This window comes from Perca fluviatilis, chromosome 23 (assembly GCF_010015445.1).
Source record: "Perca fluviatilis chromosome 23, GENO_Pfluv_1.0, whole genome shotgun sequence".
Taxonomy (NCBI): domain Eukaryota; kingdom Metazoa; phylum Chordata; class Actinopteri; order Perciformes; family Percidae; genus Perca; species Perca fluviatilis.
Window position 1 is genome coordinate 27,674,572 of NC_053134.1, and position 18,171 is coordinate 27,692,742.

Below are 18,171 nucleotides of genomic sequence, written 5' to 3' on the forward strand. Positions count from 1 at the left end.
CTTTAATATCTTCTGATTTAATTAAGTGTATCTCTTTTTGTTTCAAATGGAATGCTAGTCACTAATCACTGTGACTAAAACCAGCTAAACAAATGTTGTTAAGAGAAATAACCTTCTTGATACAAGATGAGGAGTCAGATGATAAGGTCAGAGAAGGACATGATTTAGTTCTTACAACTTTGCTAATGTCTACATTTTTATTCAGTAACCTTTATAGTGATATTCACACCTTTTTAAGATGTGAAGGGGTGGACTGTTAGGTTGTAAAAAGTTAAACCATTGGTGATGTCTGATAAAAATGTACTTTTAGTTGAATGAACACTGTAGCTGGAGGAAGCACTGAATCAACCGATTGCATCACACCACACTAATCAGCATTTGACTGCCTCCCCCAAAACCTAGCTTCTAAAGAATTAATCAGGTCATGTCTGACATTTAGCATATGAAGAAGACTCAGGAAAGGTAACTATTGTTTCTGCTTTTGGGGAGCCACTCCCTGCTAGGCCAGACGTGATTAGAACAAAGAAAATGTGTATCTCTGTAAACTTGAATAGAATCGGCACTACATGATAATCAACCTTAGTCTGTAACCTGGGGTAAACCTAAATTCAGAGGTGTGTCCTTATCCTGAGGGACAGGAATAAATGTGTGATCCGGAGAATGTCTCAGCACTACAAGCCTGGGACCCGACAAGGGAACATGGTTCTGTAGTCCGCTGTTTACAGTGTATTGTTTGTCATGTCGCATGGCTGCTAACTTGTGACCCGACAGGGGAAGCATGTTTGCAGTCTGATGCTGGCAGTGTTTTATGTTTTATGTTTTCATTGTGTTGTTTTATTAAACCTTTTGCTTAACTTTCAATTCGACCCCAGCCTCTCCTTCTCCACAGAAATCTAAGTGACACGTCTTATAGTTTTTCTTAACAATTCTCAGAAGTGAATTTAATAATGAAATAGCAGACGAAAATTGTAAAAAAAGAAAAGAAAAAGAAAAATATTGGTTGTTAGCGTTTGTGTTTGCCTGTGCTTCTAATTGAATGCCGAATGCTAGGAGTCCTGGGGCTGCGAAGGATACAACAGATGGGTCCTCAGAATTCTGTAAAAGGAGGCCGCATTTGTGGATTGCATTTGAAGGAGCCTTCGAAATTAAATTAGACAGCATTTGAAGGCTGCAGCCCCTGAATTGGGACATAGCTAAACTCTTTGGAGCATCAAGGTGCAACAGTGAAAGGCTTCCCCACCTGGCTTCCTGTGCAGCATGTGGCTGGCTTCCACAGCCGTGATCTGGGAAACTGTGGTGAAGACATGAGCACAGTGGACCGCTGCTCTCTCCAGGCAGTAACGATGGTAGATCTGCCTCTCACCCGCCTCTTTGTCAACATTGAACTAAAACACACACACACAAAAACACACACACAAAAACACACACACACACACACACACACACACACACACACACACACACACACACACACACACACACAGTGTAAGAGGGAATTATTTTAAAGATTCTCTAACTTTGTAGGTTCAGTGTAGAATTAATAAACGTATTGAAGCACTGAAAGTATGAAGATAAAATTTTTCATAGCACATTTTTTACAGACACGAATAAACCCACATAGGTTAAATAGCTGGGTTTCCCTACCGATCAGTCTAAACAAAAGAAGTCTCTTGAATGAGAGACAAAATGTCTTCAGAGCACCTTTAACCAAGTCCAGTTGTCCTTTATTTTTAACCCTTCCCCAGATTACATTTTTCCATCGTTTAGCGCTACGTCATGTTTCGTTGCTCTAATTGGTTGCAGGTCTACCCAATTGCATTTAGCGGCATTTTGGTCTATGGTCGTTGACAACACCCCTTGGGAATTGAAAGTAAACTGAGAGGTGGAAGTAAGGGTAGTATCCCACTGCTAATTACATTTAAAAATGTTTTGATTATCTACGTTTGTAAGTGTTTTTTCAGTTTATTGATTATTTGAAAGATTACGTAACAGTACCAGTCACAGATTTGGAAACACTTTCACATTCACTTGAATGAGAAAATGTGTCTTTTGAATCTTGACTGGTACTGTATTTTGTATTCCCTGTATTTTCCAAAATTAGTATTATTAGTTTTTCTTTTGTTTGTTTGCCATGTTTTCCCTGCTTATATTTTTATATTTGGTGTGTGTGTGTGTGTGTGTGTGTACACATCTATAATGTTTTTTTCTAGTCACAGTTGACCATTTTGGTGGCATTCATCTGCCCTGGTACGGTGCGGTGTTGGGGTGGCTGAGTGCAACGCTGGTGTGCTTCTCGGCCAGTACAGAGAGTGGTCTCTGTATTGATTAGGCACCAGTTTATTGGCTACACTGTTTGACATTGCTATCTGAGCAGCTTCACATCGCTAGAGCCACCTCTCTCTCTGTCGTCATCCTTCAGGACCTTTCTGCTGCCTTTGACACAGTGAACCAACAGATCCTCATTTTGACACTTCAGGATCTGGGTGTCTCAGGCTCTGCGATCTCTTTGCTCACTTCTTACATGGCAGACCGCACCTACCGGGTAACTTGGAGAACAACTGGGGGTCCCTCAGGGTTCAGTCCTGGGTCCCCTCCTCTTTTCTCTGTACACAAACTCTATCGGGGCTGTGTAGCTGTGGTATTTCAGACTGGGGAAAGGAGAGAATTAGATTCTAATTCTCTCCTTTCCCCAGTCTGAAATACAGGTAGCAGCACGTAGCTCAGCCTTTCTGACTGGCATTTCCTCTTGGATGTTACATACCACCTGAAACTCAACATTTTCCTTCCAGGGAAGGGCTCTCCTACCCAGGACCTTACTATAACAATTGACAACTCTGTGGTAGTCCCCACTCAGACTGCTAGGAACCTGGGTGTGACACTCGACGACCAACTCTCCCTTACTACCAACATTTCTGCCACTACCCGATCGTGTAGATACATGCTGCACAACATCAGAAGGATGCGTCCCCTTCTAACTCAGAACGCGGCTCTGGTTCTGGTTCAGGCTCTAGTTATCTCACGTCTAGACTACTGCAACTCCCTCCTGGGTGGCCTGCCTGCATGTGCCATCCGAATGCATGTTATTCAGAATGCAGCAGCTCGAATTGTCTTCAACCTACCCAAGATCTCTCACACTACACCGCTCCCTTCACTGGTTACCAGTCGCTGCCTGCATCCGGTTCAAGACCCTAGAACTTGCATACATGGCCACGAACGGATCATGCCGTCCTTATATCCAGGACGTGGTCAAATCCTATACCCCAGCCCACCCACTCTGCTCTGCTTCAGCCAACCTGCTTGCTGCCCCCTCACGGCAAGGGACAACTAATCACTCAACGAAATCCTGACTGTTTGCTCTCTTGGCAGAATGAGCTCCCCATTGACATCAGGATGGCCGAAAGCCTACACATCTTCTGCCTCAGGTTAAAAACACATCTCTTCCAACTGCACCTTGGATAATAAAAAAAAACAGTTGCACTTTCATATGGCTCTTTGGTTTGGCTTACTTAAAGCTATTGTACTTGCACTTACTTATTGTGTCCGCAGTTTGTACCATTAAGGTTGAAAGCACTTAATTTGAAGTCGCTTTGGATAAAAGCGTCAGCTAGATGACATGTAATGTAACGTTTGCTTTTCTCTCGCTGGACAGAAACTGTTGGGCCTAAGTGGATAGCAGGATGATCCTGGTGTGTAGTGTTCACGTGTGGTGTGTAGAATCACCACGCATTCTCATGAACGGGTTCGTATGATATCATACGAAAACTTAGTCACACCGATTCATATGATATCCTACGAAATTACAAAGACCGCCGACCCATTACAATTCCCCCAGGTGGCGTTGTCAAAACTACTACAAACTAATCCCCACCACTGCCACATAAGCAAAGGAGATACAACTACTAAACATGTAATTCAATTCAATTTTATTTATAGTATCAAATCATAACAGAGTTATCTCGAGACACTTTACAGATAGAGTAGGTCTAGACCACACTCTATAAATTTCAAAACCCCAACAATTACAGTAATTCCCTCAAGAGCAAGCATTAGCAGTGGCTATTGCGACAGTGGCGAGGAAAAACTCCCTTTTAGGAAGAAACCTCGGCAGACCCAGACTCTTGGTAGGCGGTGTCTGACGGGCCAGTTGGGAGTGTGATGAACAGTGGCACATAATAGTAACATTAAAGATTAAGATTCATTTAGTTTTTTTAAACCATTTTCATTTAAACTAACTCATTTATTTTACCTATTTATCTTGATTTCATTTGCAATATGTAATTCTATTACTTAATAAAGCTCTCTGGGTCCATGGACTGCTTTGTTTCCTCTATTCTGGCTGCATAGTGTGTCACTGTCAACAAAACTGAAAATGCATATTGATATGATTCCATCAATAGAATGGATGTTGAGTTCCTCTGGACCTTCTTATCAGGTTGAGGGTTACAAACACCTTGTCTGTCAATTATCCATTCAACCAGTGAGTGGCCTTTAGCTCCATGCTGACCTTTAGAATGTGAGCAGACCAGAGCCAATTACAAACATCACACCAACCCCTCCACACACAGCTCAACATCACTAATGATGCACTAAGTGGCTGTAAAAGGCTACGATTTTTTGGCATGAACCTTTGAGAGTGAAAATGAATCTAATGCAGGAGAACGTGAATGTGTGCATGTGTGTGTGTGTGCACAAGTTCACAATTGTTCAAGCTTTCAAGTTCAAGCGTGCATGTGTCCCAAATTAAATGCATATTGATGTTGTCACGGTTTGTTCATTTTAATATGTTAATCATATGGACAAGCGGGCGTGTATGGGAAATCTCAGTGTCCATATGTGATAATCACTCGTGGTAAATCACATAAGCAGTATGAGAAACCCCTTTTTGGCTTTGGTTATAGGTAGAAAGTGGATCATATTGGGATTTCGTGTTTTTTTATAGAGAGTAGTTTCTATCCTGGACCATTTCAAAACCTGTAGAATACCATAGCTCTAAATGCTACAGTTGTTGCAGAATAATTGTGCTCAAGCAGCAGAACTGTTGGTCATGATGGTGGCTGCTTGATGTGTCTTTGTCATAGTTCCTGGAATGTTGAAGACACCTGTTTTCAACAAGCAGCCACCATCATGACCAACAATTGTAACCAATGAGGAAATCCTTTTGCAATCATTAAAACTACTGGATGCTGGCTTCAAAGACCTACACAAAGTCATTGTGGTCAGTGGTCTGTTATTCATTCATTATCCCAACTTACTCAAATCAATCATTTTGTTATACAAGATATTTGGATCATTGTTGCTAATTTCACTCCTTTTAGTATCCATTGAGTTTTTCTTTCAGCCTGTGATTTTGAAAATAATTGTTTTACAACCACAGAGCCAACTTTTGTTGCACGATGGAGACACCGATTCCAGACTTCCCCTGAGAAACCCATGGCCTAAGTGCTACTAAATATATTAATTGTGTGTATATCCTGTCACCTAAAAGTACCCATCAAGTACAGTGGCCACAGCAGAACACACAGCAGTTTCATGGTATTTCCTTAGAACCACAGAAATGAATGTAAGTTATTGCACCACCATGTAAGAAAAATATTAATATTTGTAGCTTCTAACTGAATCATTGTGGTTTTAAGTGCTATCGCTGCTTTATTTTACTTTATGTTCAATTATAGGAGTTGTGTTACATTACTGCTTATGAAGACCCAACTTTCCTGATTTTGCCGCTTCATAATAAAAGCATTTAAATAACAAAATAACTGGGGACTTTTATTGTGAAAGATAAAAAGGAAATGAAACATTTTTACAGCTGCTGCCTTGTGTACACAGCGCTGTATAGCTCTGGCAATGCGAGACTAATACATACAGATAACATAAGAGCAGGTATGTCTGTAGTGAATTTGTGTTTTTATAAAACTAAAAATAAGGTTATTGTATACTCGCGGCTGCTTTTTTCAATCAACAGCGCTGCCGAAAGCTGCCAAGAGCTCCAGACAGTCGGGGGTATAAGAGCAGGCAGTACTGGAACAAAGCCAGAGACACATCACAGACAGGATGATAATAACTTCCAAAACACACAATGTACTCTCAGTGGTTTCTTTGGCAAGAAAAGAGATGATCACTAAGATCCAATTTTACAACCAGGTCAGAAAGGGGCCTATGAGAAAATGAATGCAGGGTCTGCATCATCACCTACATTACAGTTTTTTACAGTCGCTAGGATACATTTCTCAATACTTAGGTCACTTTTTCAAAACTCTTAACACAGCTCGGCACAGCAGTTCATTTCACATTCAAAATGCACAAAAACTACCAAATCACTTCATACACATGCCTCAAATCAACTCCTTCTCCCATAACACTAGCAAAGGTTGACAGCCAACAAACACAGTTTGTCACCCACAAAACAATGACCTAAAATACACTAACAACAGGTATCATTATACAATGTTTTCTTATGTAAAACAAGGACACCTCCCTACTGTTTACAATTCACTGCAATACATGTTACTGGAATGAATCAGACATGATGCAGTACACTTCAATATATTGTATGTCTTTTATTTGCACTGAGTAATTCCAAAATACAAGAATTTGTATACACACCATCCACTGATACAGATACAATAAGAATGCTAATCTACACTCGGTCTTCTGCATTTACTTCTGTAATATGCAGCTCAGTCAGATGCCATGCAGAATACAAGTTACCTGCTGGTTTTCCGGAAAACTCTAACAATAGATGCCACTGTTGAGCGTTGCAGATTTGGCTGCACTCTCTGACCAGCCTCTCTCATTGAGAGACCATGATTGATTACATGATCAATTACAGTAGCTCTAATCTTATCTGAGGCTACAGCTCTTGATCTTCCTCTTCTTCTTCCACCATGCATATGAATTCCTCGCACCCTCCCAGCCACTCTTCTTCCTCTTTCAGCCACTCCTCCATCTCTGGCTGGGTCCATGTTTACGTCACAATACAAAACTATTCTGAAGTTCAAACTGTTAACTTTTGTAATGAAATATGAAAGAGTAACACCTGTGTAGGTGTTCAGCCATAATGAGATTCAGCTGTGGTTGGTCCAATTGTTTTCATAGCATTTATTTATTATTATTATTTTTTTATATTATGTTATTGTTTTGAACTTAAGTTTAACAGTGTTGAAAACAGTATGTTAGCGTGTGCTTTAGATGCGACTTTGGAAGACTTGGAGTTAAGCACTGAAGTCATTCTTAACAAAGGAAGATGTGTTCGGAGTTTTGCCGACCGGATACGGCAAAAGTTTAATCTATCAACTAGCGTTGCTCTGGTTGGCTATGAGTGCAGAGGGAATTTGAAAGACAACCGTTTATCCCGCCTCTCGGAGTGAGCCCTGCCAATGGTGAGTTCCCAGACCCAACACCTGGATGTGGGTCTGGCTTGTCAGGCTAGTAATTGCCTGCTTTGTGTCCATATTTGTAACAGTGTAGTTTTCAGCAGTGACAGTATGTGTCATGGCCAACCCTCCTAACCTCTCACCTTGTCTAGGTTGTTGTAAAAGTCGGCATTCCCAGCACAGAGATATCGTCCCAGCAGGGTGGCGTGTGTCGTGAAGACCGTTGCCATGGGAATCTTGCGGGAGCGAGAGAGAATAACCCCTGGACCCGCCTGCCACTCGTGGAAATGACCAATGACATTGGGCTTGTCTCCCAGCTGGTCTGTCAACTGGAGAACAAAAGATACATCTGAGTTGGAAATACAAGTGTTTACCCTATAAGTTCATATTGTAACTAACTTAAAGCTGCACCAGGCAATTTCACATGTTTGTAGTCACAAATGGCAGCAAGAGAGAATTGACTGATAATCAGTGTGCTGAACAGCAGGCTGAACACCAGCTCACCTCTTTGAAGAACCAGGTGATCAGGGATCCCAGGATGAGCGAGTCGTTGGCCTCTCGGTCGTGGTAGGGCAAGCCTATCCTGCAGGTCTCCCACAGGTCCCCCTTCCAGCGGTCCAGGTTCCAGGCTGCAGAGCCAATGTCAAACAGGATCACAAAGGGGCTGCCCTCAATCAGCCAGCGGCCAAAATGAACCTGCAGCGTCAACAACAGCAAAGGAAGCCCACTGAGTACCATTTTAGAAATACATTTTCAAAATCGAATTGCTTGTGTGCTTCGGTACACTGAAATCACACTGTGATGAGAGTGCCAATTTCTTGCTCACACACAGCTCGCTCGCACTTTTCTGGCAAGTAAAAGTGGTAGACAAAGTTTTCAGTGTCTTTACTTAAAGGTGCTCTAAGCGACTGGAGCGTTTTTTAGGCTACAACATTTTTTGTCACATACAGCAAACCTCTCCTCACTATCCGCGAGCTGCCGGTCCCCTAAACACTCTGTAAAAACCGCGGTCTCTGTAGACAGCCTAGGGTCCACAAACGCCAACAAAAACAAAGTGGTCCAACCTGGACCATGCAAACATACACAAACCGTGTTCCAGTGTTCAGCCAATAACAGACAAAAAGGATTTTGGGGGGGGGTTAGTGCGCTGAAGCAGAAGGGAGGGAACAAGATGAGGAGGAGGGAGGAGCGAGCTAGTCTTCATTTTGTTTGAAAATACTTTGAACGTCAACAAGAAGTAACGTCACCCAACATCGCTTAGAGCACCTTTAAGTAGAAATAGAATCCCTACTTGTACTAGTTCTTTGGTTGAAGCTTTAGTGCGTAACTTTTTGATATCAATGAACGTCCGTTACATTCAAGCCATTGCCAAATGAGTTGCTACAAAGCTAATTAAGACTATCAGCTCCACACAACTCTCTCTGGATCTCTCAGTAGGGCTATGTTCAGAAGATTGGGGCGTCTGGTGACTTTCAGGTTACCTTTATGTGGTCAGGCACTGTTGGCTGCTTATATTCTCTTGAGGTTTGCAGGCTTGAAACATGAAATCTGATGTTTCTAACAAATCATGGACTCATGAATGTAGTGATGATTCATTTTATCAGACCAATCAGCTGCCTATATAGCACACGGAGTACGGGACTATATCATTTGTCTATTCCCCTGGATCATCAGGGTCTTTGGTTTATGACTGCCATCCAGTGGCCAGTTATTGTTGGATAGAGCTAGACTGCATCAGCCTCCTCAGTGAGAGTTTGGAAAACAGTAACATGCAGAGTACACAGTGACACTGTTGGAAGGGTAGAATGAAAGTCATTCTCAAAGCTGTAGTTGAGCACCTTGGTATTAAATATATGCAAATAGAAAATATATATATATATATATATATATATATATTAATATATATATTAATATATATATATAAAAAAAAAAATCAATGTGTAACACCAACTTGATAGTACGGAAGAGGATTAGGGCCACATGTGCAATAAATGTATTGAATTCTGAGAGAAAAGTCAGAATTCTGACTTTATTCTCAGAATTAGGGCTAGAACTCAAATACATTTTTCACATGTGGCCCTAATCCTCTTCTGTATGATAGAATACTCCCTCTACGATTACTGAGAGAAAACATTGTTAATCTGATTTATTATTAGAAGTAATGGTGTAGCAGTAATGCTTATCATATAGTTTTTTTTATGGTGCTAGTACAGTAGTAGTTGAAGTGGTTAAAAGCAGTACAGTAGTGGTGGTGGTGTTAGCTGTAGTAGCTAGCATGCTAGTAGTACTACTTATAAAACGATTTGAGCTTGTGTGAGAAGTTTTGGAAAAATGAACTCAGAGTTACATTATATACTTGACAGAAGCTTTTGTCCAAGGTGACTAACAATTCCTCCCCTTCACATAAAAAACACATGGAGAGCAATTTGAGGTTCATTGCCTTGCTGAAGGATGCTAGAAGTTTCAAAAACTTTGCCTATTATATAAATTTAATCAAATTGAATATCATCTGTCTCCAAACACCTAGTCAGATGTGCACTGAACCCAGCAGCAAGTGCAGCTCAACACGTTGTGTCTGAAAGGGCTTTAATGGACAACCCGCTCCAGACTCTGCTAAGATTAATATTTTAGTGTAGCCTTGTTTTCCCACATTAAAAGTTTGAAAAAAATACTGAAAAGGGGCACATCTATTCTGTCCCTCATTTATATATTGCTTTTATTGTCGGGGCTGATCGCACCCCTGGCTTCTCTTTTGATACCAGTTTGTTTAGCGTAGTGTGCTGGTTTCGCTGTAGCATTATGCTAATGATGCCACCCGCAGTTTGATGGGTGAGGTTCTTTAGTCTGGGACGTTTGACCTTTCCCTGGCTGTCTAAATTCATTTTTTGAGACTGTCATTGGTACCTTGCAGTTTCAAGGCTGAATGCTCAGCCATGGCGTTGACTGCATATTTTGCTCATGATATGTCTTGTAGCATATATAAAACACCAAATGGACATGTTAACAAGGTTTGGTTTTCGTTGCAGGGGGGTATTTAAATAATATTAAAACTAAGACAGCACTCCCCATTTCCTGAAACATAAGACATTTTTGTCTGTCTCCCACCTGGCAGCCGTTGTGGATGAGAGCGTCCATGGCCTTCCTGATGACGGGGTTTGGCGGCTCGCAGGCCTCCACCTGAGTCTTAAAGTTGTGTTCGAAGTAGGGCCCCATCATGTAGTAGTTCTCCCCCCATTCATCCACTGTGATCTTGGCTTTGGTCTGGATCACTGTGTAGATTCCTCCAACTGCAGGTTCACAATCAGTGAATGGAAAAGATAGCTCTGAAGTTGTGTTTTTTTAACTTCTTCTCAAGATAAAAGGTCATGCAGATTTACATTTGGGATCCTGTTCTACCTTTTTTATGACAGTTGAACAATCAATGTTTGGTTGTGTCCAATTGTCCTTAATATGAGAAGTGGCTTTACTAAACCATTGTCTGTTATGTATTTGTTATGATGCTTTTAGCAAACTTTTCATATTTTAGGTGTGGGCCATTGATCCATATGAAGTCAGAAAGCTCAGTGACATGGGCTGCGTTTCAATAGTAGTTCAACATGCCCTCGTTCACTTCCCCTTGGGAGAACCCCCGCCGCCCAATTCGTTCCAATTGTCTGAAAAACTGAAGTGAACTTGGTGAGATCGACCCTCAGAGGGCTGAGGGAGCGAGTTCACAACGATGGTCGCTCCAGAGGTGGATATCACCCACAATGCATTGTAGTCATGCATTTGGTACACTAAAATACATCATGGTTATGTGGCAGTAATGTACAACAGCTAAAACTCTGGTTGGTGACCACCAAAGAAGGAGAAGATGAATACATTCATTTCAACTTTTTAGTTTCCTCATTGTTAGCTTTATATTTTACTGAACCATGTAATATAAGGTCAATTAATATTTACTTTATACGTTTTATTTACTAGATAGTTGTATGTGTGATTTCTTTTTTTCCAACATTATCTGTAAATGCATGGAAGAAATTCAGTTTTTGCGAGATGTATGCATTAATATGATTAATCATGATACAGATCAGAAACTTTCTAAATCTGAAGCTCATGCAGCTGATTACTAAACCTCATTGAAATGAGTCTGCAGGTATTTATGATGTGTAAAAAGAAGTAATAAAACTTTCTATAAATATTTGTATTGTGCCTTTCATATAAGAAATAGGCCTTCTGTACAATAAGGACATTGCATGACATAAGCAGACAGAATGAACATAAAAATGGGGATAGAAAATAAGATGGATAATAAAACGCACTTGAAGCAGTAGCGCTAAGCCTACAACTGGCGGTCGATCTGTGTAGCTTGGGCTGAAAGTGAACGGGGGCAGGTGTGTTCCATTTCACAAGAGGCCTCTGTGCAACGTATGCTATGACGTCATACCAAGGGCTGAGGGGAAGTGAAACACTGCCATAGTTTGACTGGAGTAAAATGTTTGTTGTTGCATTTTTCCATTTGTGTTATTTATTGGTGATATGATGCTGTTGTAGAGTTGACCTCACAGTCAAAGTCATTAGTTTTGTCACTGTTCTGTTATAAGCTGTCATAGCTGATACGATTTTTATAGGCAAACCTAAATTCTAAGTGTAATAATCCATCATATATTTTGAATGCAAATATGTTTCTTCATTTTCAAAAAAGCCCTTGTTATTGTGACAAAGGAATATATTTGGAGCTATTAAGAGACTTGGAGAGGCACGTGGCCCAAGACAAAAGTTAATTTCAGAGCTTTTATGCAGTTGACTTTGGAATTTTTATTTATCTGTTTGTTTTGGATCTTAAAAGTCAGGAAAAATCTAATAACAAAGAAAAGTCTGAAATCAAATTGAGACAAAAATCTAAACTGGTCTCAGGATATCCCCTTCACCTGTTCAATATTAAATTTCCCTTTCAATATCTTCTTTTTTCATTTCATTATGGCCTGATTACTCACACTTTTACCTTTTAATTTTCTCTTTCCTTTTTTATTTAATTTCTACATGTCAAATTATGAAGCATACTTTTTCACAATCTACTTGGTGCCCCTAAATTCCAAATTGTACAGCTACTCCCACCAATCCACTAAATCAATTAAACATTAATAAACCAGTAGACATGTGTCTGTAAACCGTTTACATGAAAAGACTGCTGTAGGTGCCAGTCTGTGTAGACAAACTCAAAAAATGCAAAGTCTGTGCCTAAAGCAGGGGTCCAACCTTTTGTAGGCCTAGGACTCCTCAGCTGACCGAGCAGGGACCAAATATTATACAAATATTGTATAAAAATGTAGTTGCATATGAAACTGGGACAGATGGATGAAAATGGATATATGGATATAATATGTTATTTAAACATTATGTTTTAATGTTAAACACATGGGCAATTTGAGACCTTTTTTTGGTGGGGCTCAAGCCCTCTTAAATTTCATCACAGCCCCCCCAGAAATTACAATAATAAAAAATATTTATTTATTTTTTAAATCAATTTTGGTACTTCAAGTGAGAGTTTGTGAACTTGTCTGTTAGTGACAGAGGACAAACAATTACAGGTTCAAAGAGCTTGAAACAGGTTTAATATCCTGTGTGTCTGTCGCTGAGGCTATGCACCTGTAACCCCGTCAAGGAAAGGGTTAACAGAAACCTAGTGTTGGCCAATCAGAGGGGGTGGTGCCAGACTCCCGCCTTTGGCTGAGTCTCTATCTGATCTGTCAGAGGGAGAGCAGGAGACGGTTGTGAAGTTTATTTGTAGTCCCCAGAGAAGAAGTTGGTCATTTCATGGTGCAGATTAGAACCCAAATTGAAACATAAGCTAAACTAAAACTGCTGAATGTTAGAACATTGTGTTACTGTGACTCATAAAGTGTCCGGTTTAGTTAAAAATGTTAGCAGACGTTGTTGTTCAGTAGCTAGCTCAGAGATTATCGGCTAATGAAATTACTGATTTAGCAGGGGGGGTTAACACTTTTGCAAGATACTGTATCCGTGTCACATTCTCATTAGGGGCTGAGCCCCCCTAAAGGTCTGATCATAGAATTGCCCCTGGTTAAACATGTGGAATGCAAAGTAAGTCCTTAAGCTTTAAGGTAAACTTTATCTGCGGATGGCTACTATAATGGCTACTTACTTAGTAAGCATATCATTAATGTTGTGTAAATTAAACTTTTTTTTTATACAAATTCATCTTTGTTTACAATATGTCAGATTCAAGGTGATGTATATTTTTTAGACATATTTTAATTTAAAAAACAAAAACGTTCAAATAATATACATCAAACAATATTTTGGCGGTGCCCCTGCAGTAACTCTATGGACCCCCTAGGGGTCACAGACCCCCTGTTGAAGATCTCTGCTTTAGTGCGTAACTTTTGATATTAATGAACGTCCGTTACAGTCAAGCCGTTGCCAAATGAGTTTTTTTTGCGTGCAGAAACTGGAGTGAAGATAATGACCTCTTCTGAAGAGTCCATCATGGTTTTAAATCCTCCGCGTCTCCTTGGCTACTAGCAACTGTGTGGAGGAGGGGTGGGGGTGGTGCGCGATCACATAAGGCTTGTATCATGTGGACGCACCGACAGAATTGTTGTCATTCCCTAGAATTCCTCATAGGGGCAACAAAAGCTACGCACTATAGCTTTAAAATACTCTTTTATTAAACCTAAATGCTCAAATGGGTCTCCAGTAATCCTGAGGTTGATACTGGGCTATTTAGTGTAGTTTGTCGAACACAAACAAAATTTTCTATTTTGCAACAGGCCAGAACATGTGGAAGTATTTTTCCCAGTCTTTCACATGGAAACAAAAAGACAAATATTGATTATGAATGTCCATCAACAATCAGTGAGCTCATAATGACGTCTAAACTGCATCAGAGAGCAGGCGTTACATAACAGCTGAGGGCAGAGAAAACAGCAGAATGGCCAATAACCTTTAACTGTTTAACAACATGACCATGTACTGCATAGAAGCAGAAGAACTCACTTAGACTTACAGTATTCAAAATCAAAGTTTACAGGGCATTTTAGAAATACTTTAGAGGTTATGAGTCTTCATGGGGCTTTCTGGATAAGATGTGCTTTGGTTGGTTTTACTGTTTTTGGTTGGAAAAATTAATTGTTAAAGCTTTAGTGCTTAACTTTTTTATAATAATGAACGTCCGTTCCATTCCAGCCATTGCCAAATGAGTTGCTACAAAGCTAATTAAGACTATCAGCTCCACACAACTCTCTCTGGATCTCTCAGTAGGGCTATGTTCAGAAGATAACTCAGAGAAACTCAAACGCAGAAACTCGAGCGAAGATAATGACCTCTTCTGAAGAGTCCATCATGTTTTTTTAATCCGCCGTGTCCTCTTTGCAATCACGGAAGGCTTGTATCATGTGGACGCGCTACAGTGTTGTTGTCATTACTTAGAATTCCTCATGGGGGTGACATAAACTATGCACCATAGCTTTAATTTTGTTTTAGTAATCAGATATGGTATCTGTGACAGTTGTCTTTCGCCCAATCCATTACAAAATGGCAGAGGTGGAAAGTAATTAATTACGATTACGCACATTACTGTAACTTAGTAGTTTCTTTGTGTACTTTTACTTTTTAAAGTAGTTTTAAAATCTGTAATTTAGCTTTTAGTTAAGTATGTTTTTCGCTTGAAGTATTGTACTTTGATAAATTTGAAATCACATTCGTAACTGAGTAAAAGTAAATAAATAAGCTCTCTAACATTGCTTTGGCAAAGTATCTGTCAACAAATTAAAATCAAAATGGTTTTTGACACTTTTGAGTTTTTGGCTTTGAGCCTTTATTAAATCACAAGACTGATTTAATTAAATAAGTATAATTAGTATAAATATATTAAATAAGTATCAATATAAAAATTTTTTACTCTGAGTAAACTTTAAATGAGCTACTTTTTACTTTTACTTGAGTAGATTTTTGCAACGGTAATTTTTCTTGTACTTAAGTAAAAGTTCATCAAAGTAATAGTACTTTTACTTAAGTAGAATGTTTGTGTACTCTTTCCACCTCTGCAAAATGGTTATACTCTGTTAGGCATTATACACCACAGGATACTGTATTAGACATGTTGGTGCCTAAACCAAAATTTCATGTAGTCACTGGCAGACCATTTCCACACCTGATTCGCCTGAACTGAATGTTACACACAGTTACAAAAACTCTACATTCCCCAGAGTACAGAGATCATGACCTCAGCATCCTTTGTAGTATGGCTCTGTCTCCGTCTCAGTCAAGGCTAAAGTCAAGTCAAGTCAATCATTAGAAATGGTTACACAGGCTGACACACTGTCACCAACAAGCATATTTCTTTTTACACCTCTTGTCCAGGAATTGATATGTCCAGTTTGTTCAGTGTCAAATTTGTTCACGTTTGTGCCTTTGATTTTATACATGTCAGCCCAAGGCTAAAATGGCCAAAGTAAAAGCTGTTCCTCTTTCACAACGTAGCTGCAGTTTAATGTTTAACTCTTCAGAGGGAACAGGCTCTGTCTCCATGCTCACTGGATTTCAATATTTGCTCTCTCAGGGGTTAAGAGGCACAGTTTGACACAAAATAATACAAATACTGTAAGTTATAAGCATCAGTGGACGTATTTGATTTATTACTTTTAATGAAATGCTCTGTATGGAATTATTATTCAACAGTTATGCATTTAGAGGAATCATTCCTGCCAAAGTCAATGAAAGTTTTCACTTGATTATGATGGGTTTTGATCCAAAATGGATTCAAATAGTTGCAAATAGTTGAAATTAATATGCCGCACGTGCTTCAAGTATTGTAAAATATTGTATAGTTTTGCAATACTTTGTAGAGCTCCAAAGATTAATCGATTAGTTGTCAACTTTTAAATTAATCGCTAACTATTTTGATTAATAAATCTGCTTGAGTAAATTTTTTTGAAAGAAATTTCTGATTCCAGCTTCTTAAATGTGATTTTGTTTTCTAGTCTCTTCTCTCCTATATTAGAGTAAACTGAATATCTTCGAGTTGTGGACAAAACGAGACATTTGAGGACATTATCTTGGACTTTTTGGGAAACACTAATCAACCTTTTTATGCCATTTTCTGACATTTTATAGACCAAATAACTAATATAAATAATATAAATAGTCAGTGTAATCGACAGTGAAAACAATCGTTAAGGATTGAACTCATGCTTACTGCATGGATACATACAACATCTGATTTCTTTCAGAAATGAAATCATCATAACACTTCTGATCTGACCTTTGTTGGTGACCTCCCAGGCCACCTCGAAGAGCAGCAGGTCCTCCACAGGCAGCTCGGCTTCATCCCAGGCCGGCAGCACCCCGCTCAGGGACGTCATGGACAGGGAACGGGACAGCGGCATCTTAAAACGTCTGCAGGTCAGACAGACACCACCTGGAATTTAGAACTGTGGCAGTCTGTAGATAAATCCTTTAAACAGGCCTGAGCTCAGCTGGGACAGTCCTCCAGGACAAGATAATAGAGACTGATGGGAGCAAAGATCTTCCACCACAACTATGGCTGAGCCAGCCAGCAGAAGAGACACCCACACACACACACACACACACGTACGTACGTACATACGTACGTACGTCGGGGTGAAAGGTTTGGTAAAGTTGTTGCTGGGCTGAACTGAATGGGATTGTGAAATGTAAATGAATGAAACTAGGTCTCGGGACGGAATGCTATTATCACTATGTCACTATGGCAGTGTATCCAATCATGAATTTACAGTTAGCGTCAGTACTGGACTGTTGGCTACATCACTTAGCTTTTCATTTTTCTGTGTTTAGTTTATTTGACAGGGACAGTGCTTGTTGATCAGTGGAAACTGTAAATGAGCCTATGAGGTTATAGTAGCACGTCTTGCTGCCCTCAGCACATAGCAAAGCAACAGTCTTTGCTTGGACTGCTCACACACTTTAAACATAAATTTACAGCATTACGTTCCATGGTGCATGGTCCCACTGCTCACAATTTTCTAACAAAGAACAAACAAAGAATCTCTCACAGTCCAGTGTGCTGACTCTGTGGTGTGCATCAGTCCTCCGAAAGTCCTGCACGCTACTGCATATAAAGTGAGAGTGGAATTAGTCTAACAAGAATCAGCTGAGACAAATAACTCACCTGGCACTGCTCTCATGATCTATCCCCACACTTCTCTTCACTGCAGCTGATTGCAGACCATGTCCACCTCCACAGTTATAGGCTAACAAGGCTCTAAATTTGTACGTTTTCCAATAAAGGCATTCTATTCTATTCTATTTTCATCTGTTATCCCTGGCCAGATATTACAGTGAACTGAAACCACTTTTTCAAAACTCTTCATGCAGTCTGCATTACCAGCCTAAGAAACGCAAACAACAGGGAGCATTACATAAATTATGAACTTAATCTTTGAAGTTTGCATGATTTTTAACACATATCAGTATTTCATTATAGAGTAAGAATCACACCTTTTCATTTGACAGTACTAAAGTTTACTAAAGTGTGGGTTTCTCATCAAAATCACAATGAAATCAGCTGTTTGGAATGATTAGTGCTTAATTTTATTGTAAATATTCTGCTAAGATTTTCCATATATTTAAATATAGTCCTGCAGAAATACACAAAATTTGCATCAATCTGTTTTGAATGTGTTTTTTACGTTGTTTTTTTTTACGACTGCTTACACAAAATATTTACATGTCACACCATTTTTTTAAACCTCAAAGAGCAAAACTACACACCAAATCTCCATAAGCTATTTCTCAGCCGTTCACTCAGTTTTCA

The 18,171-nt window shown here is 39.7% G+C and overlaps 1 protein-coding gene across 4 annotated transcripts in view; it reads right to left on the reverse strand.

The window, feature by feature from the left end:
- gys2 (glycogen synthase 2) overlaps positions 1-18,153 on the reverse strand; it is a 42,022-nt gene extending 23,869 nt beyond the window's left edge. Inside the window, exons 1-6 of one of the 4 annotated variants that reach the window (XM_039791017.1) lie at positions 18,129-18,153; positions 16,639-16,772; positions 10,479-10,660; positions 7,878-8,069; positions 7,517-7,702; positions 1,241-1,385 (exon numbers count right to left, since the gene is read on the reverse strand). In XM_039791017.1, the coding sequence (XP_039646951.1) occupies positions 1,241-1,385; positions 7,517-7,702; positions 7,878-8,069; positions 10,479-10,660; positions 16,639-16,762 (829 nt within the window). In that variant the 5' untranslated portion in view covers positions 16,763-16,772; positions 18,129-18,153. Of the gene's footprint in view, positions 1-1,240; positions 1,386-7,516; positions 7,703-7,877; positions 8,070-10,478; positions 10,661-16,638; positions 16,930-17,410; positions 17,488-18,128 lie in introns of those variants that run through there. The other 3 variants (XM_039791016.1, XM_039791019.1, XM_039791018.1) reach the window with 3 other exon arrangements.
- Positions 18,154-18,171: the final 18 nt, after the last annotated feature.